Source organism: Notechis scutatus, chromosome 8, assembly GCF_049901735.1.
Source record: "Notechis scutatus isolate UNSWTSFEM ecotype Mainland chromosome 8, rNotScu1.2, whole genome shotgun sequence".
In the NCBI taxonomy this organism is placed as follows: Eukaryota; Metazoa; Chordata; class Lepidosauria; order Squamata; family Elapidae; genus Notechis; species Notechis scutatus.
Genome location: NC_142016.1, coordinates 5,173,030 through 5,188,747, shown reverse-complemented (window position 1 = coordinate 5,188,747; position 15,718 = coordinate 5,173,030). Strand labels below are relative to the sequence as shown.

Sequence of the window (15,718 nt, the reverse complement as noted above, 5' to 3'; positions counted from 1 at the left end):
TTCTAAAAATTATACCTGTCTTTTTGAAAAAGTTCAAGAAGAAAATAACCTACTGGATTTTCTATTTAAAACCTTTGAAGGTGGGACTTTATTTTTCTAACTAGATCTTAACATCACCTTTGAACAATGAGTCACTAAGACCGAATTTAGTCCCAGTTGAGGTGAGCATCTTCACCCTTTTATTTTTTTTTGCCTCAGCCATTTTACATAGAAGGTGGTGGATGTTAACTGGCCAGTAGCCCTCGTGTGTGTTTTACCAATTTAACCCTAGCCATGTAGCAGTGTGTGTAAACATCCTACACTCTCAGCTGTGACTTTGTGGTAGCTGGGAGAAGGTTGTTTACGCCTCCTGGCATGGACTGGTCCTCTCGGAAGTTGTAACTCCTCATTATGACTTGTGGGACTCAAGATGTATCTGCGCATGGCTCCAAGCTTGTCCTCTCAACATTCTGTTCCCTCATCGTTTGGAGGGAGGCGGAGAACCAGGAAAGGTAGGTGGGGTGAGGTCTTGATTGGAGAGTTTGGGTAGCCACACGCCTGGCGTTCACTTAAGATAAAAATTGCTCCAGTTGTACTGCAATAATCATTGTACTAAGATGTTATTCTTACCTGTTTCTGTGCTATGAGTGCATTTTATTGTTTCCCTTCATAATCTACCACAAGAACCACAGTCATTAATCAGATCAACTTCCCCCATTGACTTTGCTCATGAGAAGCTGGCTGGGAAGGCCACAAATGGTGATCGCGTGTCCCTGGGATGCTACAGCCATCATAAATAAATGCTGGTTGCCAAGTGCCCAAATTTTGATCTTGTGATTGTGGGGAATAGCTGTAAATGCAAGGACTGCTCAGAAATCGCCTTTTCCCCCCCACTGCCGTTGTAATTTGGAACAATTGCTAAATGAATGGTTGTAAATTGAGTACTACCTGTAGTTTCAAATCTCACTTTAAATCTCACTTTAAGTAAGCAAATGGCATTCTTTATCAGCTTGTTGGCTTCACTGCTAATAATACCTCCTTCCTTTCATTGGCCTGGAAAGCTTTTCCCCCAAAGTAGCAGGCCTGTTCACTCTTGGATGCTGCTTGTCTTTCAAGAAAGAAATTGAAATTCACCAGACCTGAAGATTCTCTCAAGATGGGAAAAAGTAAAACAGGCGGAACAGATGGTTGATATGCACTGTCCAAAAAAGAATACTAGTCGGGGGGGAAGCAAATCTTGACATTTGTATACCTCTAATACTAATTTTTCCATACCTGTTTGCATTTCTGCTACAATCCATGTTTCAGGCTTAGTTTACCGTATCTGACCACCTTCTTCTCCATTGGCGTAGGAGGAGGTCCGCCAGGCTGTGACTCCAGCAGAACCCGTCCAGTACTACTTCACTCTGGCCCAGCAGCCAGCAGCTGTCCAGGTCCAGGGCCAGCAGACGGGCCAGCAGACAACCACATCCACTACCACAATCCAGCCTGGGCAGATTATCATTGCCCAGCCTCAGCAAGGGCAGGTTGGTAGGCAGGCCTTTCATGACTCTTGCATGCTGAATTTGAAGAGCAGGTGGAAAGTGGTATCGGGTGCTCTCTGAGCTGGGAAGGAGACGTGGGCTGAGATCAAGGCAGCATGTGAAAGTTAACAAAATGTAATATGCTACATTGGGGTATCTTGGTATTCAAACAAACAAACGAATAAAAAACTCCCCAAGGTATTGTGGCTTAATATATAGACCAGGTCCTTCCAACATTCTGTGGTTGCATTCTTACAATATGCTGAATTGCAAAATCCCCATCCCTGTTTTAGGCTGCCCTTCATGTGTTATAAGGACCAACCTGTTGGCAAAACTGCAGATTAAGACTCAAGTCAACTGCTTAGACTTGCAGAAGGAAGAACTACCCAATAAGGGTGGGGATGGGAATGGAAGTATGGTCAGATTTCTCACTGCCTTCTTAAGTGAGAAGCAAAGAAAGAAGACAGTATTTGCTGCAGATCCTGTTCTCCCTCCCCGGTCATATTGGCTGGGACAACATGGAGTTAGAGTTCCAGCAACATCTGTCTGGCCATGTGTTGTCCACATCTCCTGCAATTTAGTTAATGGAGCAGATCCATAGGCTCTACCTAAAGTACACCAGTGAGGAGAAACCAGTGCTCTCCTCATTAATGCTGACAGTCATTTTGGAACATTCAAGTCTGTCTGCTCCTGTTTTACAAGGTCAGACTGAGGCTTCCTTTTCATTCAAATCCACCTTTGGCTGTGGAAGCTCTGTAGATGATGTTTGGCCACTATTATTGTTTGCCAATGTTGTTCTCAGGGGGAAAAATTGGAACAGTGTCTTGGATGCCATCTTGAAAGACTGAAGGAAGGACAGGATATAATTTGAATTTTAAAAGAATGAAATATGGACGATCTTTTGCTTTCAAAGCATTAGCATCTGAATTTTTTATTTTTTTTCCTGCTATCTTGAGACTTTTTCTGTCTCAAAGATTGTGACACTGAACAGAGGGGAGCATTTCCTCATGAGAGAGGAGTTGTCTGGTCCGGGTCATGTTGCAGGATGCAAAGTGTAGCTGATCATTGTATCTGAGATGTCCTCCATCTTCTCCTGTGTGCCTCTCTTCTTTCAGACCACTCCTGTGACCATGCAGGTGGGAGAAGGGCAGCAGGTGCAGATCGTTCAGGCCCAGCCACAGGGGCAAACCCAGCCGGCGCAAAGTGGGACGGGGCCAACTATGCAGGTCATGCAGCAAATCATCACCAACACGGGCGAAATACAGCAGATACCGGTGAGAGTCAAAATTGGTCTAAAAGTTACAGAAGCCCTGGGCTTGATTCGAGAAGGGAGTTGTGGATAACTGCAATATGTCCTCATGGAATGGCAAAAATATGGTGGCTATGTTGGTATCCTCTCCTGCAGAAACTCCTGGATGATCAACACTAGTCCTTTTTTGCTGGCTGGGTTGGGTTCAGGTTCATGTGTGGGGTCTGCATCTTGACTGCCAAGTTCTAGAGCCAGGGGTGTCTAGCCTTGGCAACTTTAAGACTTGTTGACTTTAGTTCCCAGATTTCCCCAGTGAGCTAGAGTTGAAGGCTACAGGTCTTAAAAGTTGCCAAGATTGGACGCCTCCTTTCTAGAGAGAGAGCCCATTCTAAAAAGCAGCTCGTTCAAACCTTGGCTGAAGCCATTTCTCCCCCTCCACACTCATCAGTTCAGCTCCTTGACTTTCTTTCTCCCCTTCCTTCATTCTCATCTTGTGAAACAGGTTTACATTATATTCTGAGTTAATATTTAAAAGTCACACAATCACTAGGGCCGCACAGATATTTGCAAAACATTCCATGCTTATTTTCATAATCAGGCTGGTTTTGAAGGTCTCTCTGCAAACTGCTCCTTCAAGCTTTTCCACTCTTATCTTTAACAAGTGGTTTCCCAGACAGAAGCGCCATGGTGGTGTGCACCAGAGCAGTAAGTCGAAGCCCTTAATGTCTGCGTTGTCCATTTTAAGTTAGTTATTCTAGTTAAAGTCTAACCAGGGCCTCTGCTTGCAAACAGCTTTTCTCCCTGCAGGCATATTTCTGTGCCTTCAGAAAGACAGCTGTGAAGCTTTCGCTTGCAGAAAGTATGCATTTGCAACAGGGGGCTACCCTTTGCCTTTAGGGACTGGTTATTTGGGGAGGAAAAAAAATCCCAGATGTTAGAGAAGTCAGTGGAGGGACGAGGTCCAAGGGCTATAATTTCTGCCTGAGGAGATTTGGAGCATCAATGACAGATTGTCTAAAGATCTTATCCACCTGTTCCTTGATTAAAAGATGCTGTCCTGAGCACAATATAATTGTGTTTTGTACAAATACAGCAGGGCGGGGGCAGGAGGTTAATTATTTCTAAATGTTGTGAGGTTGTTCTAAAACAGAGCTGAGCAAGCATTTTTACACTTTTTAAAACACAAAAGAACGAACTTGGGAGATCCAGCAGTGACACCATAACATCACCAGAGGGGGTAGATTGAGATTCCTGGCATCAAAATCATTGCCTTAAGCACACATCAGATTTAATGTGTCCATTTTCACGTTTTTAAATGCCATTGTTTCATTTTTTTAAAATGTCATTATGCCACTGAAAATCAATGATTAGATACCATATTTTGTCGGCACAATTTTGGGAGAGTGTCACAATGGGGCAGGATTTGCATTAATCAGAAAATTAGGAACCAAGTCGGGTTCTTTCAGGTTTGAAAAAGAAGTATGGATATGTGCACCTTAGGTGGTTCTTTCAAGTTTCCACTTAATTTCTTCTCAAAGTCTTTACATTGTTGAGCTTCGGATTTATGGTTTTGATGAACGAAAAAAAATATACAGAAGACTATAGAAATAAAAATAAAAGTTGTGATTGTAGAGCAAAAGGTGAATTTAAATTTACACTTATAGCTCATGTAAAAGAGAATTGGAAATTAAGATAACAGGAAGAAGCAACTTTTCCACCCCAAGCACATGTGTTTATGGTTTCATCTTTGGTCGTATTATGTCATCTTCCTGTGTAATCTCTCCAAGCATGTCTGGGAAAGGAGAGGCTAGTTCTGTTTTCAGGTGACCTCTTTCATGTGTCCCCTTTCTCCCTCCTGCTGTTTCTAGGTCCAACTGAATGCCGGCCAGCTGCAGTATATCCGCTTAGCTCAGCCTGTGTCTGGAACTCAGGTAGTCCAGGGCCAGATCCAGACGCTTGCAGCCAACACGCAGCAGGTATCAGCTGACCTCCTGGATTTCTTGAGAAGAGCTGTTAAAATACCTGTGACCCTTTGAGAAAGGAATTGATTTCTCCAGATACAACCACTGAAACCAGGGGTGGTGGGAGGAGTTCTGATCTTGTATTTCTGCTGACTACTAACCCCCCCCCTTTTTTTTTTTTAAAGAAATCCTCAACCATTTGGAGAAGTTGTATTAACCCTGCTCCTTTGCATGTGGAATAGGACAAAATCTATGACTCAGAACTATTGTCATAAATCTGCCCAGACCTAAGGCCTTTTATGTTTGCTTGGCTGTGAAAAATAGGAATCATGTTTTGTTTGGTAAACATCCTGTTTCAGGGGCATCTCTTGTGGAGTGTCAAAGAAGGTGGACGCAGCTACATCTTGACTTTTTTGACACCTCCTCCTCCACTTGGACATCACCATTCTCATTAAATGCCTTGTGTTGGTTAAAAATGAAATAACACTTTAAAAACACTTCAGTATGGTAAAAGGCCTGGTGTTTGGAGGCTGGAATCCAAAATCTCTTTCTTATTTCAAAACTTTATGCAACTTTCAGCAAATTTATTGAAACTCTGTTCCTTCCACACACACCCTCCCAGGCCTTTGTTGTCCGTCAGCTTTTCTGTTTGAGCCACCTGCCAGCCTTCCTGTTGCCATTCTTTGTGTTCAGGCGCCGTATCTAATTTCCCCTGCTTTGCAAAACCTTTTTTAGTAACTGCTAAATGTATTCATTAAAAGCAGTACTTTTGTTTAGGTCCTGGCTAAGAGTAGCCTTCACCTCTTTCGGATCTGATGCTTCATTGTCTGCAGCCTGGGATCTGCCTTGATTAGTATCAAATCGGATTGCTTTTCTCTGTCTGTCTTCCCGTTCCTCTTAGCTTTTCCTAACACATACCTCTCTTTTCTCAAGAAGGCTTTGTGTTGCGCAGTTTCTATTGTCATAGACTTTCAGACTTTGCTTATGGAAGGCCATTTATTTGGAGGAGTTCACAGCTATATCTGCAAATAGACTTCTTGCTCAACAGACTATCTAAATGGCTTGTGTATTGCGCCCAATTGCAACAGCAAAAAGAACACTAATGGTCCAACACACACACACACACTCACACACACACACACACACACCCTCGTATCCTTTTATCCCCAACTATGTGGGGAATGTTACTTTTGACAGGGTCTTGAACCTCCTTTGAAGGGATATTTATTTCTATTGGTAGGCAAATTTGTTTGGGAAATAAATAATGAAAACCACAAATTGAAAGGGGTTCGCAGGAAAAAGAGCAGACCAGAGATTCAAGGCGTCTCTTATATTTCACAGTTCTTCTTTTGCATTTATTTTAAACACTGATTCCCTCTTGATCAGAGGTGCAAATGTCATCCATGTATGTCTTTCCAGATTGCGCAGACAGACGTTCAACAGGGGCAGCAGCAATTCAGCCAGTTTACCGATGGACAGGTATAATATGTCTTTGCAATTGGGGCTGGGTGAAGGGGTGGTTGCTTGAAGCAGCTTGGCATGGTCAATTTGTCCTGAAGGAAGCCAGTTTAGTGGGAATGTTGTTGACCTAATAGGAAGAAGCCAGAGACATTGTTCTGTAGATTACATAATATTTACCCTATCAGTTCGTTCTGCTAATTGAGAACTAGCTTGGAGTAGAGATGGCCAAACTGACTGCTTTGATTAAAGGAAAAACACAATTACTTTTGTTTCTCCTTGGAAACTGCTTTTCTACTTTGTGCTTGAGAAAAAAAAAAGAAACTTTGATTTTGGGCTTTACCGATTACATAGGTTGGTTGTTACAGAAATAGCTGGTTTATACTATTATGTAAAAGTAAAAAGTTGAGGTTTGATTGTCATTATCATAATCTACCGCAAGGAGTAGAGAAAACTAGCTTAGAGTTTCATGCTTCGGATGCTCCCTGGCAGTTCAGGGGACTCTGATTAAAGTTGTGAGTTTTTCCCAGTCGAGGACTATTATAGAAGAAAGTGTTTGTAGGTGTCACTAGCAGTGTGTAAATGAATCTGAGGGTGCAGTGCACGCCATGCCTTAAAAGGATCCACCAGAAACAGTTTCACAAGCTTCTCTTTGCTTCTTCCCTTCCAGCAACTCTACCAGATCCAACAAGTTACTATGCCTGCTGGTCAAGATATCACCCAACCCATGTTCATCCAGTCTACCAATCAGACAACAGATGGACAGGCGCCACAGGTCACGGGAGACTGATCAGCTCCAGCCGGAAGCTTTCCTGATGTGGCGGAATTCATAGCGACTTGATCCATGTTCCCACTGATCAAGTCCAGAAGCAGCCTTTAACTAGTCCATTCCCTCCCCACCGTGTGTCTTCATTGATAGAAAGATGTCAAGGGTTGTGTTCAGCATTACATCAACGCTTACATTGGCTGGGAGGAGAGGATACCACAGGAACTGACTACAATGCAATATGTGTATTTCTTCTTTTAAAATTTTTGAATTCCTCAATAGTTCCAGTTTGACCATTTTATAGAGGGCTCTGCAGGCAGTGCAAGGCCTTCTCATTTCTCCATGGTCTGGGATCTTTTCTTTGTCCTTTCTGTTCTCCCGTCCATTACATTTGAAATCAGAAGGTCTTTATCCTGTTTCACACCTGATCTCGCATATCACATTGTTGTCATTAAATCTGAAAGTGTGCTAGTGTGTACATGTATATATACAGTGTGTGTGTGTGTGTGTGTTTGAGAGAGAGAGAGAGACAGGGAGAATGGGCAGAGGGATTCCTCTTTCTTTTTTTAATATCCCAAATCCAGGTGCTGCTACCTGCAGCTCCCAAATATGGAAAAAAAAAAAAAAAAAAACAGGAAAAACCCAGCTTTTCCTTCATGAACCCTATTTTCGAAACGCATTAAATTTGGCCTCAAACTATTTTGGAATGACTTAAGGGGATTTGGACATGCAAATACAATTTATTGGGTAATGATATAAAATTCAGCCGATGCATGTTTTTTAAAAAAACGCATGAAATGCAATAAACCCTTTTTTCTATAATATTCTATACTATGTGTCTTTCTCACCTCAGCTCATCAATTGATCCTGATCCAGAGCAAGTTCTGCTTTGCCAGATTTAGACTTGCCAAAATGCTTCAGAACCTGCCCAAATTCTATGGATTGATATGTTTTAAGTTGGTGCTAAAGAAGCTTAGATCAATCCATTGGCCAATGGGTAAAACCTCTACCTCATTTTTATTTCCCATTTCTTTGTTACTTAACTTTGGGCCACCACCGGCTGATACTTTGCTGCATTGCAAGTTCTCCATTAGGAAAGAACAATAGAAATCAATCATTTTTGGGGGGTGTATAAAAAGGGAGAATCCTTCAAAATAGCTCTCAATGCCTATAGGAATAACGATGGCAACTTTCTGGAAGCTGGTTTTTCATTTCATCTCCAGCCATTTAATTAAAGTTACTTTAAAATAAGTAAATAAATGTGGGTGTGAGGTATCTTTACAGAGGATGTTATGAATCCAGGGATGCAGTGGTGCACAGCTTCTCCTTCCTTTGGTAGGGGTAGGACAGTTGTGGCTTTAAATGAGGTTGGGTTACCGGTAGAGTTCTTCTCACTGTGGCCTTCTCCTGAGGAAACACTGTGATGAGCAGGAGAGGAAGAAAGTGAGAGGAATTTCCTACACAGACATGTTTTTTGCAGGCATCTGGTATGTCTTGAGGGAGCTACTCCAAGAATATAGCGAAGTTGCTGCGCTTGAATAATTCTGAAAGCTACCCAGCAGATGAGGTCTGCTGTTCGCTCTTTCCATCCCCCGACATATTAAGAGGGGCAAAACAAGGGAGGCAATTTGTGATTAACTCCAGGCATTGCATTGTGTATTTTGATTCAGGCTTAGCATGTGAACTCGGCTAGCTGCCCCTTGTACATACATTGTGGTTAAGGCGCAAGGTGCAACTCTCATCATAAACCAAAGAGAATTAGCTCCAAACCAGTGAGCACTTAATTGGGAGTCATTGGATTCTGGGTGGGGTAGATCCGATTCAGCATTTCCCTGTAAAAGTTGTAACATCCCCTCTATCTCCCAGAAGCCTTTGCTATATACCTAATCAACACCTTGCATATTTTCAAAACAATCTCGGCACAATTCTGGTGAATCAACCAACAGGTCCCCAGTTGTGTTTTGCTCGTGTAATATACAGGATGAGGCCAGAGTAGTAAATTCTTTCAGAAATAATCTTGTGAGCACCACCAGAGGGCAGTAGATTCTCTATTCCGGGTCTGTTTTTTTCTTTCTTAGTAAGGTCTCTGTTGATCTGGTTTGTGTAACAGTCAAACTTTGTCAGACCAATGCACAAGTTAGCTGTGGTGGATGAGCAGCCCTTTCAATAATTATGTTTCGTGCTTGCTGATCACAGGAAATTGGATTTTTAATTTTTTTTTGCTGTGATCTTGACTTTTTAATTGGTACTTGGAATGCAAGGGCTGGCGAAAAGTCTCTCTGGATGGCCTTTCCCATCAGTTCAGAAGACCTGCGTAGGAGGGTCCAGAGTGGTTCTCTAGTAGCTTTACCTCCCCCACCCCAACTCTGCTGTAGTTAATGAGACAAATTCATAAGTAGAAATGTATGGGGCTTGAAAGGAACTTCTACGTAAGGAAAACTAGATTGGCTAATTCTGAAAGTGTAGGGAGCTGAGCCATTTTTAATATTCCTAGCTATGCTGGAGAGAATTATTAAGAATAATTAGAAGAATGGAATGGAGTAGGGAATGGGAACAGGAACCAGGAATAGGGGTAATAGAATAGAATCAAGATCAAGGGAGGTACTAATACCACTTTAGTAAGGCCTTAGTAAGACCACAACTAGTCTATTACATCCAGGTTTGGTCACCGCATTATAAAAAAGATGAGACTCTAGAAAGAATGCACAGAAGAGCAACCAGGATGATGAGGAGACTGGAGGCTAAAGCATATGAAGAACGGTTATAGGAACTGGGCATGGCTAGTCTAGTGAAGAGAAGGACTAGGGGAGATATGATGGCAGTCTTCCAATATTTGAGGGGCTGCCACAGAGAGGAGGGGTCAAGCTATTTTCCAAAGCACTGAAGGCTAGACAAGGAATAATGGATGGAGAGATTCAATCTGGAAATAAGGACTTTCCTGCCAGGGCCGGGCGGTGGCGTGTTGCCCGCCTGGTGGCCCCGGGCGCCGGGGCCTCAGCTGGCTCCTCCCCTCGGCCACATAATAAAGGAGGGGGGGGGGGGGGGGGGGGGGGGGGGGGGGGGGGGGGGGGGCAGGGGCTGGAGGAGATCCAACTGGAAATAAGTTTAGAGGAGGGGAAGCTTTCTGACGGGGGGGGGGGGGGGGGGGGAGAAGGAGTATGAAGGGAGGCGACTCTCAGGAAAAAATGCAACCCGGTACCTGGGAGAGAAGGGCCCATCAACAAATCTTTTTTTTTTTCCCCCCTTTTAATTTTTGTTCTGTTGGCTTCTTCCATGGGGGCGCTCTAAAGTCAAGGGTCGTCAGGGGGGGGGGGGGGGGGCGGGGGGGGGGGGGGGAGGCCCTGTAGCCCGTACACGAAAGTCTTGGGCAAAGTTCTCGACTTTAAAATGCATCCGTGCGGTGTTTGCCTCCTTCATGCTCCTTGTGCATGCCGGGAGCACCTAACTGGAGCAAAAGAGAGAGAAGTTGACTGCTATGAAATGAGCACACCTTGGCTTCCCCTCTTGCTCCTCACAGTTGCCCTGAGCTGGTGCGGTTCTTTACTTGGGCAGCCAGACGCCCGCAGCAGCGCCCGCAGCAGCAACAGGCAGTTCCGCCCGGCTCCGCTCAGGTGTCCGGCTGGGGCTGTCAGGAGTTGCTACCGCCGGCACAGCTCCACACGGCTCCAGTCCCACGTTGCCTTGGGAAGGGAAAGGCAAAACCAGGAGCCACTGAGCCTGAGCCTTCGCGGTGCTGCTGTTGCCGTTGCAAAGCGCCGCCGTGGCTCTTCCTTTTTGCCTTTCCCTTCCCGAGGCAACGCGGACTGGAGCCGCGCGAGCTGCGCCGGCAGTAGCAACTCCTGACTCAGGGGCCTCCGAGGGGAGGGGAAGGAGGAGAAGAAGGGGGGAAGGGGGCGATTCCCAAAAAATCTTGTGCTGACCCGGCCCGTCTGTCAAATTTTAAAAGTCAATGTGGCCCCGAGCCAAAAGTTTGCCCACCCCTGGTGTAGGGTCTGCTTGGGTGGGGGGGGGGATGGACTAAATGACCTACAAGGTCCCTTCCAACTCTCTTAATCTGTAAAAATCTGTAAATAGCTCCCAAGATCCCTTCCAACTTTTATTCTGTTAATTCATAGAGGTACCCTGGAGCCAGCATAATGAGAGAAGTAATTCATGTGGCTGAGAAACAGCACAACCACCAGGTTTAACCAAATCCTGAATTTGAAATGAAAGCTAACTGATGCAGAATAAATGGTCACAATTATCATGAGAATATGGACTTCAGACATGGGTTTTGTACCTTGGCTCAACTGTAAATGTGGCTTAAAAACCAGTGGTTAAATTCATATATTGCAAGATGGGTGAAGCAAGAGCAAACCATCCACATCATACATTAGTGCAACATTTTCACATGTCTCCTGTGTTTTTTTTTTTCCATTAATGAATGTAGACTAGATTATAAAGATTGCCTGAACGTTTGGTTGCAGAATAAATCAATGTAGAAAGCAAGAAAGGAACACACAGCAATATGGACATTTGTGGGTTTTTGGATCAAGAAGCATACACCTGACTTCTGTAGTGAAAATGGTAACACAGCAGCTCTGGTCATTTGAACTCTGGCTAAATTAACTCTTTCTCTGGAGTGTATCAACTAAAACCACACTGAAACTTTTTTTAAAATTTGAATTCAGGCCCAGGGATAATAGCAAATTCCTCAATGCCTCATTCAACCACCAGGTTTTGGATAGAGATAGTCTTGGACAGAAGGAAGGGTCAAGCAGGGAATCGGCCTGGAATCCTTATGTGAGAAGATTGCTGTGAAATACGCATTGAGCAATAAAATAGCTAGTTTAATACTCTACACTTATGGGAAAGTGTACTTGTTTGTGCTGACACTAGATCAGTTAAAAATCAAGAAGAGGCAGGGGCAAAACAATTGTTTGGTTGACTAAGAATATCAGAATAGCCCTTCAGCTTCTAGCCAATCCTTGTCTCTCATGTGGCCCGCCTGATGTAGCTAGAAGTCCACAAAGAAGAGTTCAAGGAATTAATAAATTAAGAACAATTATAAAATGTGAAAACGTAAGCCAATAAATAACTAACTATTCAATAAATCTGTAACCGATTTTGGAAGCTACGTGAGCTACACACTTCTTCAGGAAGTCTGTATTATGCCTCAGTATAATGGGTGAATGCAACTGCTGCCTACATGGGAGACAAAAAGGATATTTAGTAGAGAAGTAGTGTCATCTATGCCATTAGAGTCTCTTCTTCTGAAAGAATAAGAATAGTTAAGAATAAGAACGCAACATAAAAAGCCTAATAATTTTTACTGCATACCAGCGGCAAAAGTCTTTCCTGATCAAGCTAGCAAAATTACAACAATAGGATTCCCCCTTGCCCCTAATTTCATTTTTGTCATGATTTTCCCTGCAAGTCCAAAGCAGGATTGGGCTTCCTTAACACCTGGGTGGGCCGCCATCAACAAATGTCAGGGTGCTCAACTAGATTGGAAGTTGGAAAAAACTATGCGTGAAGTAAGAGCAAAATCTTTCCTTATTGCTTCGAAGAAAAGAGGGAGATGGCTGGTAACTATGAATGGGTTTTTTTTTTTTTTTCAGATTACAGAATGGATTTATTTAATTCAGGCTAATACACATCTATTGTCTATTTATTAAATTCATTTGCCTTCCATCTTGCCACAAGCAACTTTTACTGCTTCCGGTAGCTCTTAAGAGGCTTTTGCTGATCAGTTCCAAACGAAGATTTTTTTACAGTTTGATGTGGGATGAAATGTGGGAAGAAGAGGATTTTGTAAAAAAAAATATTAGAGAAGATGTTAAGTCACTGAAATGGTTTATACTGGTATGTCTGGTGAAGTCTTCTTTTCATTCTTTTTGCTATTTCTTTGTATCCCTACTTTCTATTTTTTCTTAGTTTGTTTCAGATTTTTATCTTCGTAATTATAAACTTTAATCAAATTATAGGTAGTCCTCAGATTACTAACATTCTTTTAACAATAGCAATTTATTACCTGTCCTCCAGTTATGACCATCACACCACCTCTTGGTCACCTGATTACAACTGGACACATGGCAACCAGCTTGCATTTACAACAGTTGCAGTGTTTTGTGGCCACATTTTCTCAACCTTCCCATCTGGCTTCCCACCAGAAAAGTCAATTGGGGAAGCAAGATTTGCTTAATGATGATGTGATTCATTTAACAACCACAGTAAAATTGACCTAAAATCAGGTCCAGTCATGATGATTCGTTTAACAACCACATCACTTGGTCACTTAGCAAGCAAAATTCCAGCAGGAATTGTGGTCATCAGCTGAGAACTATCTGTATTATTAACAAAATAACAGCCTGATTTTAAGGAAGATTTCACTTGGAGCATAGAGCCTGGGCTTGGGCTTTCAAAGCCCACCTGGCCTTCATAGTTCACCTCAAGAGTCAGACCTGGCTCTCGGTCAGATTCCTCTTCTTCCACATCTAGGTCAAACTTTAAACCCCCAAAATGAAGCCACCTTCTTGGCTTTGTCTTTGGTCCCAAATAAGTCATTATCGATACATGTTTCTGGTAGTAGCCGACATATCAGCAGTTGGGTCGGGCTCTGGGTCTCTACATTTGCATGGCTTGTTGTTATTCTCTAAGAGCCTCCACTTGAGCATATTAGTTTTAGACTTATGCACTCCAACTCTCAACTTATTTAAAGCCCTCCAGGTAGTATAAGGGAGGCCACATCCTTCAGCCATATTCTCCTTTAATGTTATTCCTTGCTCGATGGTCTCCTTCCTCCACCTTTTCATTCAATTTTGTTTTTGTGTACCCACAAGAATGTTCTTTCCATAAAACTGCTCCTAGATCTGAGTTGACTGGCTTAGGGCATATGTCCATTCAGAGATGTTATCTTTCTCTTGCTTCGTTCTCATTCTGCTGCTACCTCTGTCCTGACCTTAGGTGGGGCAATGCCAGTAATATATTGCATTTTCTCAGTTGGTGTAAGTTTGAGATATACTCCCCCAGATATACTGCTGATACTATTACAAACTCTTACAAACTTCCTCTAAATTCCTACAAGTTTTTTTTTTCCTTCACTCAAATCCACCTCCTATTATTGGAGCAAACAACAGCAGCAACCATATTAGGTATCTCTTTTGTTTTTTTCCCCCCGTTAGTTGCCAATTCCCTTTCCCATTTCCGGAGGAGAAAGGTTATATATGCTCTGGACAACATATCCCCCTGCTTTAAATAGCTTTGGCAGCCATTCCCTTTCCCTAAGGGACGCTAGGAATTGTAAGTTGGAAGGGAAGAAGCAAAAAACCAGGAGCAGAAAACGGCAATGCAAAGTATTCAGGGAAGATTTTCTACTTTTAAAGCAACAATGTTTTGAAATCTCACCAAGGAAGCAACCGTCATTTTTCAGGGAGAAACCACTTCTGATGGCTTCATGCATGCATCAAGGCAGGGGTTTTTTGGGTGGGGCAGTGTGACAGAAGCAGGTTGCCACTTCTTTCCTCTAGGATGCAGGTTTGATTTCCCAGCTGGGAGGTTTCCTGGTTGTCTCCTATATGAGCCCTGGCCAGATCTGGTTCTATTTGGCTTTTGAGCAGAGACAAGATTGGCCTAGGGTTTGCTGGCTGGAATCTTACCTTCGAGCTCTTTGAACTGGCAGGCTTTCTCATATCAACCAAGTCATTATGTTTGGTTTGGCTTTGCTGGTTGTGTGAATCTACACCTTATACTTTGTCGTGGCTTAAAGTGATGTAAAAACCGAGCAAGGAGGAGGAGGAGGAGGTGGAGAGGAAGAGGAAGACGACTGGACGACAGCTTACCATGTTGTATGAATGTATCTGCACTGCACTGCAGAGACATGTGTGGCATGTTATTAAAAAAACAGGATTAAGTATTATTATTTTTTGGCTTAGGATGCTGCACGAACTTGAGAGTTTATCTGGACCAACTTGTGGACTTTCACATAAATATGAACAGTCCCATTTATGGACCATTTCCCTGTTAGGAATTCCTATGGACTACTTTCTTTTTAGCTCTGAGTAGATGCGCTCAATAAAATTTCACATGGACACAGTTGCTAATTCTCTTATCAACACAATTTGTAGATACGAAAGATACTTCATTCTTTCTGTCATTTTCACTTTTTTCTCTCAAAAGAATGGCTGTCAAAGGAGGAAAGTAAAGATGAGGAGCAAGTAAGACAAGCATGAAGTGACGATATTTCCTCCTGAGGTAAGCCTGAAGCTTTGATAGGTGACCATCATTCTCCCTTCTCCATGGGCTAGCATTTAAAAAGAGCAACCCCACCAAGAACCAACAACTATAAACAGAGCTTGACTCTTACACTATGATAGCTGATCCTAAAGTCTCTGGATCTTGAATGGTCCCTTTCCTCTTTCTCAAATAGAAAGTGCCAGACTGCATTTTGGGTAAGAGACCCAGATAAAAACTGACATGGTTGGCAAGTGGGAAGACTGGACTTGGAACAAATGAAAACAAATGGGATGAAAAAACATTGGAGGACTGGCAATAAGAGAACAGGAAATAAATGCTTTTTCTACTCTGCCCTGGGAATCCTGGGTCCAATTCTGGACAATACAATTGAAAATGGAGGATCAGCATGTTCATAGGATACAGCCGTGATGGTGACGAATCTAGAAATGAAGACCTAATAGGAACAGATAAAGGATCTGGATATGTCTAGCTTTAGGAGAGATATGATAGCAATCTTCAAATATCTGAAAGAGTTGCAAATAGAAGTTGTTTTTTTCTCTGTTGTCTC

At 42.9% G+C, this 15,718-nt stretch overlaps 1 protein-coding gene across 3 annotated transcripts in view; it reads left to right on the top strand.

Moving 5' to 3' along the window:
* Positions 1 to 7,758, top strand: part of NFYC (nuclear transcription factor Y subunit gamma) — a 64,834-nt gene extending 57,076 nt beyond the window's left edge. For all 3 annotated transcript variants that reach the window (XM_026673681.2, XM_087970523.1, XM_087970522.1), the window contains exons 6-10: positions 1,332 to 1,505; positions 2,618 to 2,776; positions 4,620 to 4,727; positions 6,132 to 6,191; positions 6,841 to 7,758. In XM_026673681.2, the coding sequence (XP_026529466.1) occupies positions 1,332 to 1,505; positions 2,618 to 2,776; positions 4,620 to 4,727; positions 6,132 to 6,191; positions 6,841 to 6,960 (621 nt within the window). In that variant the 3' untranslated portion in view covers positions 6,961 to 7,758. The remainder of the gene's footprint in view (positions 1 to 1,331; positions 1,506 to 2,617; positions 2,777 to 4,619; positions 4,728 to 6,131; positions 6,192 to 6,840) is intronic.
* The last annotated feature ends 7,960 nt before the right edge of the window (positions 7,759 to 15,718 follow it).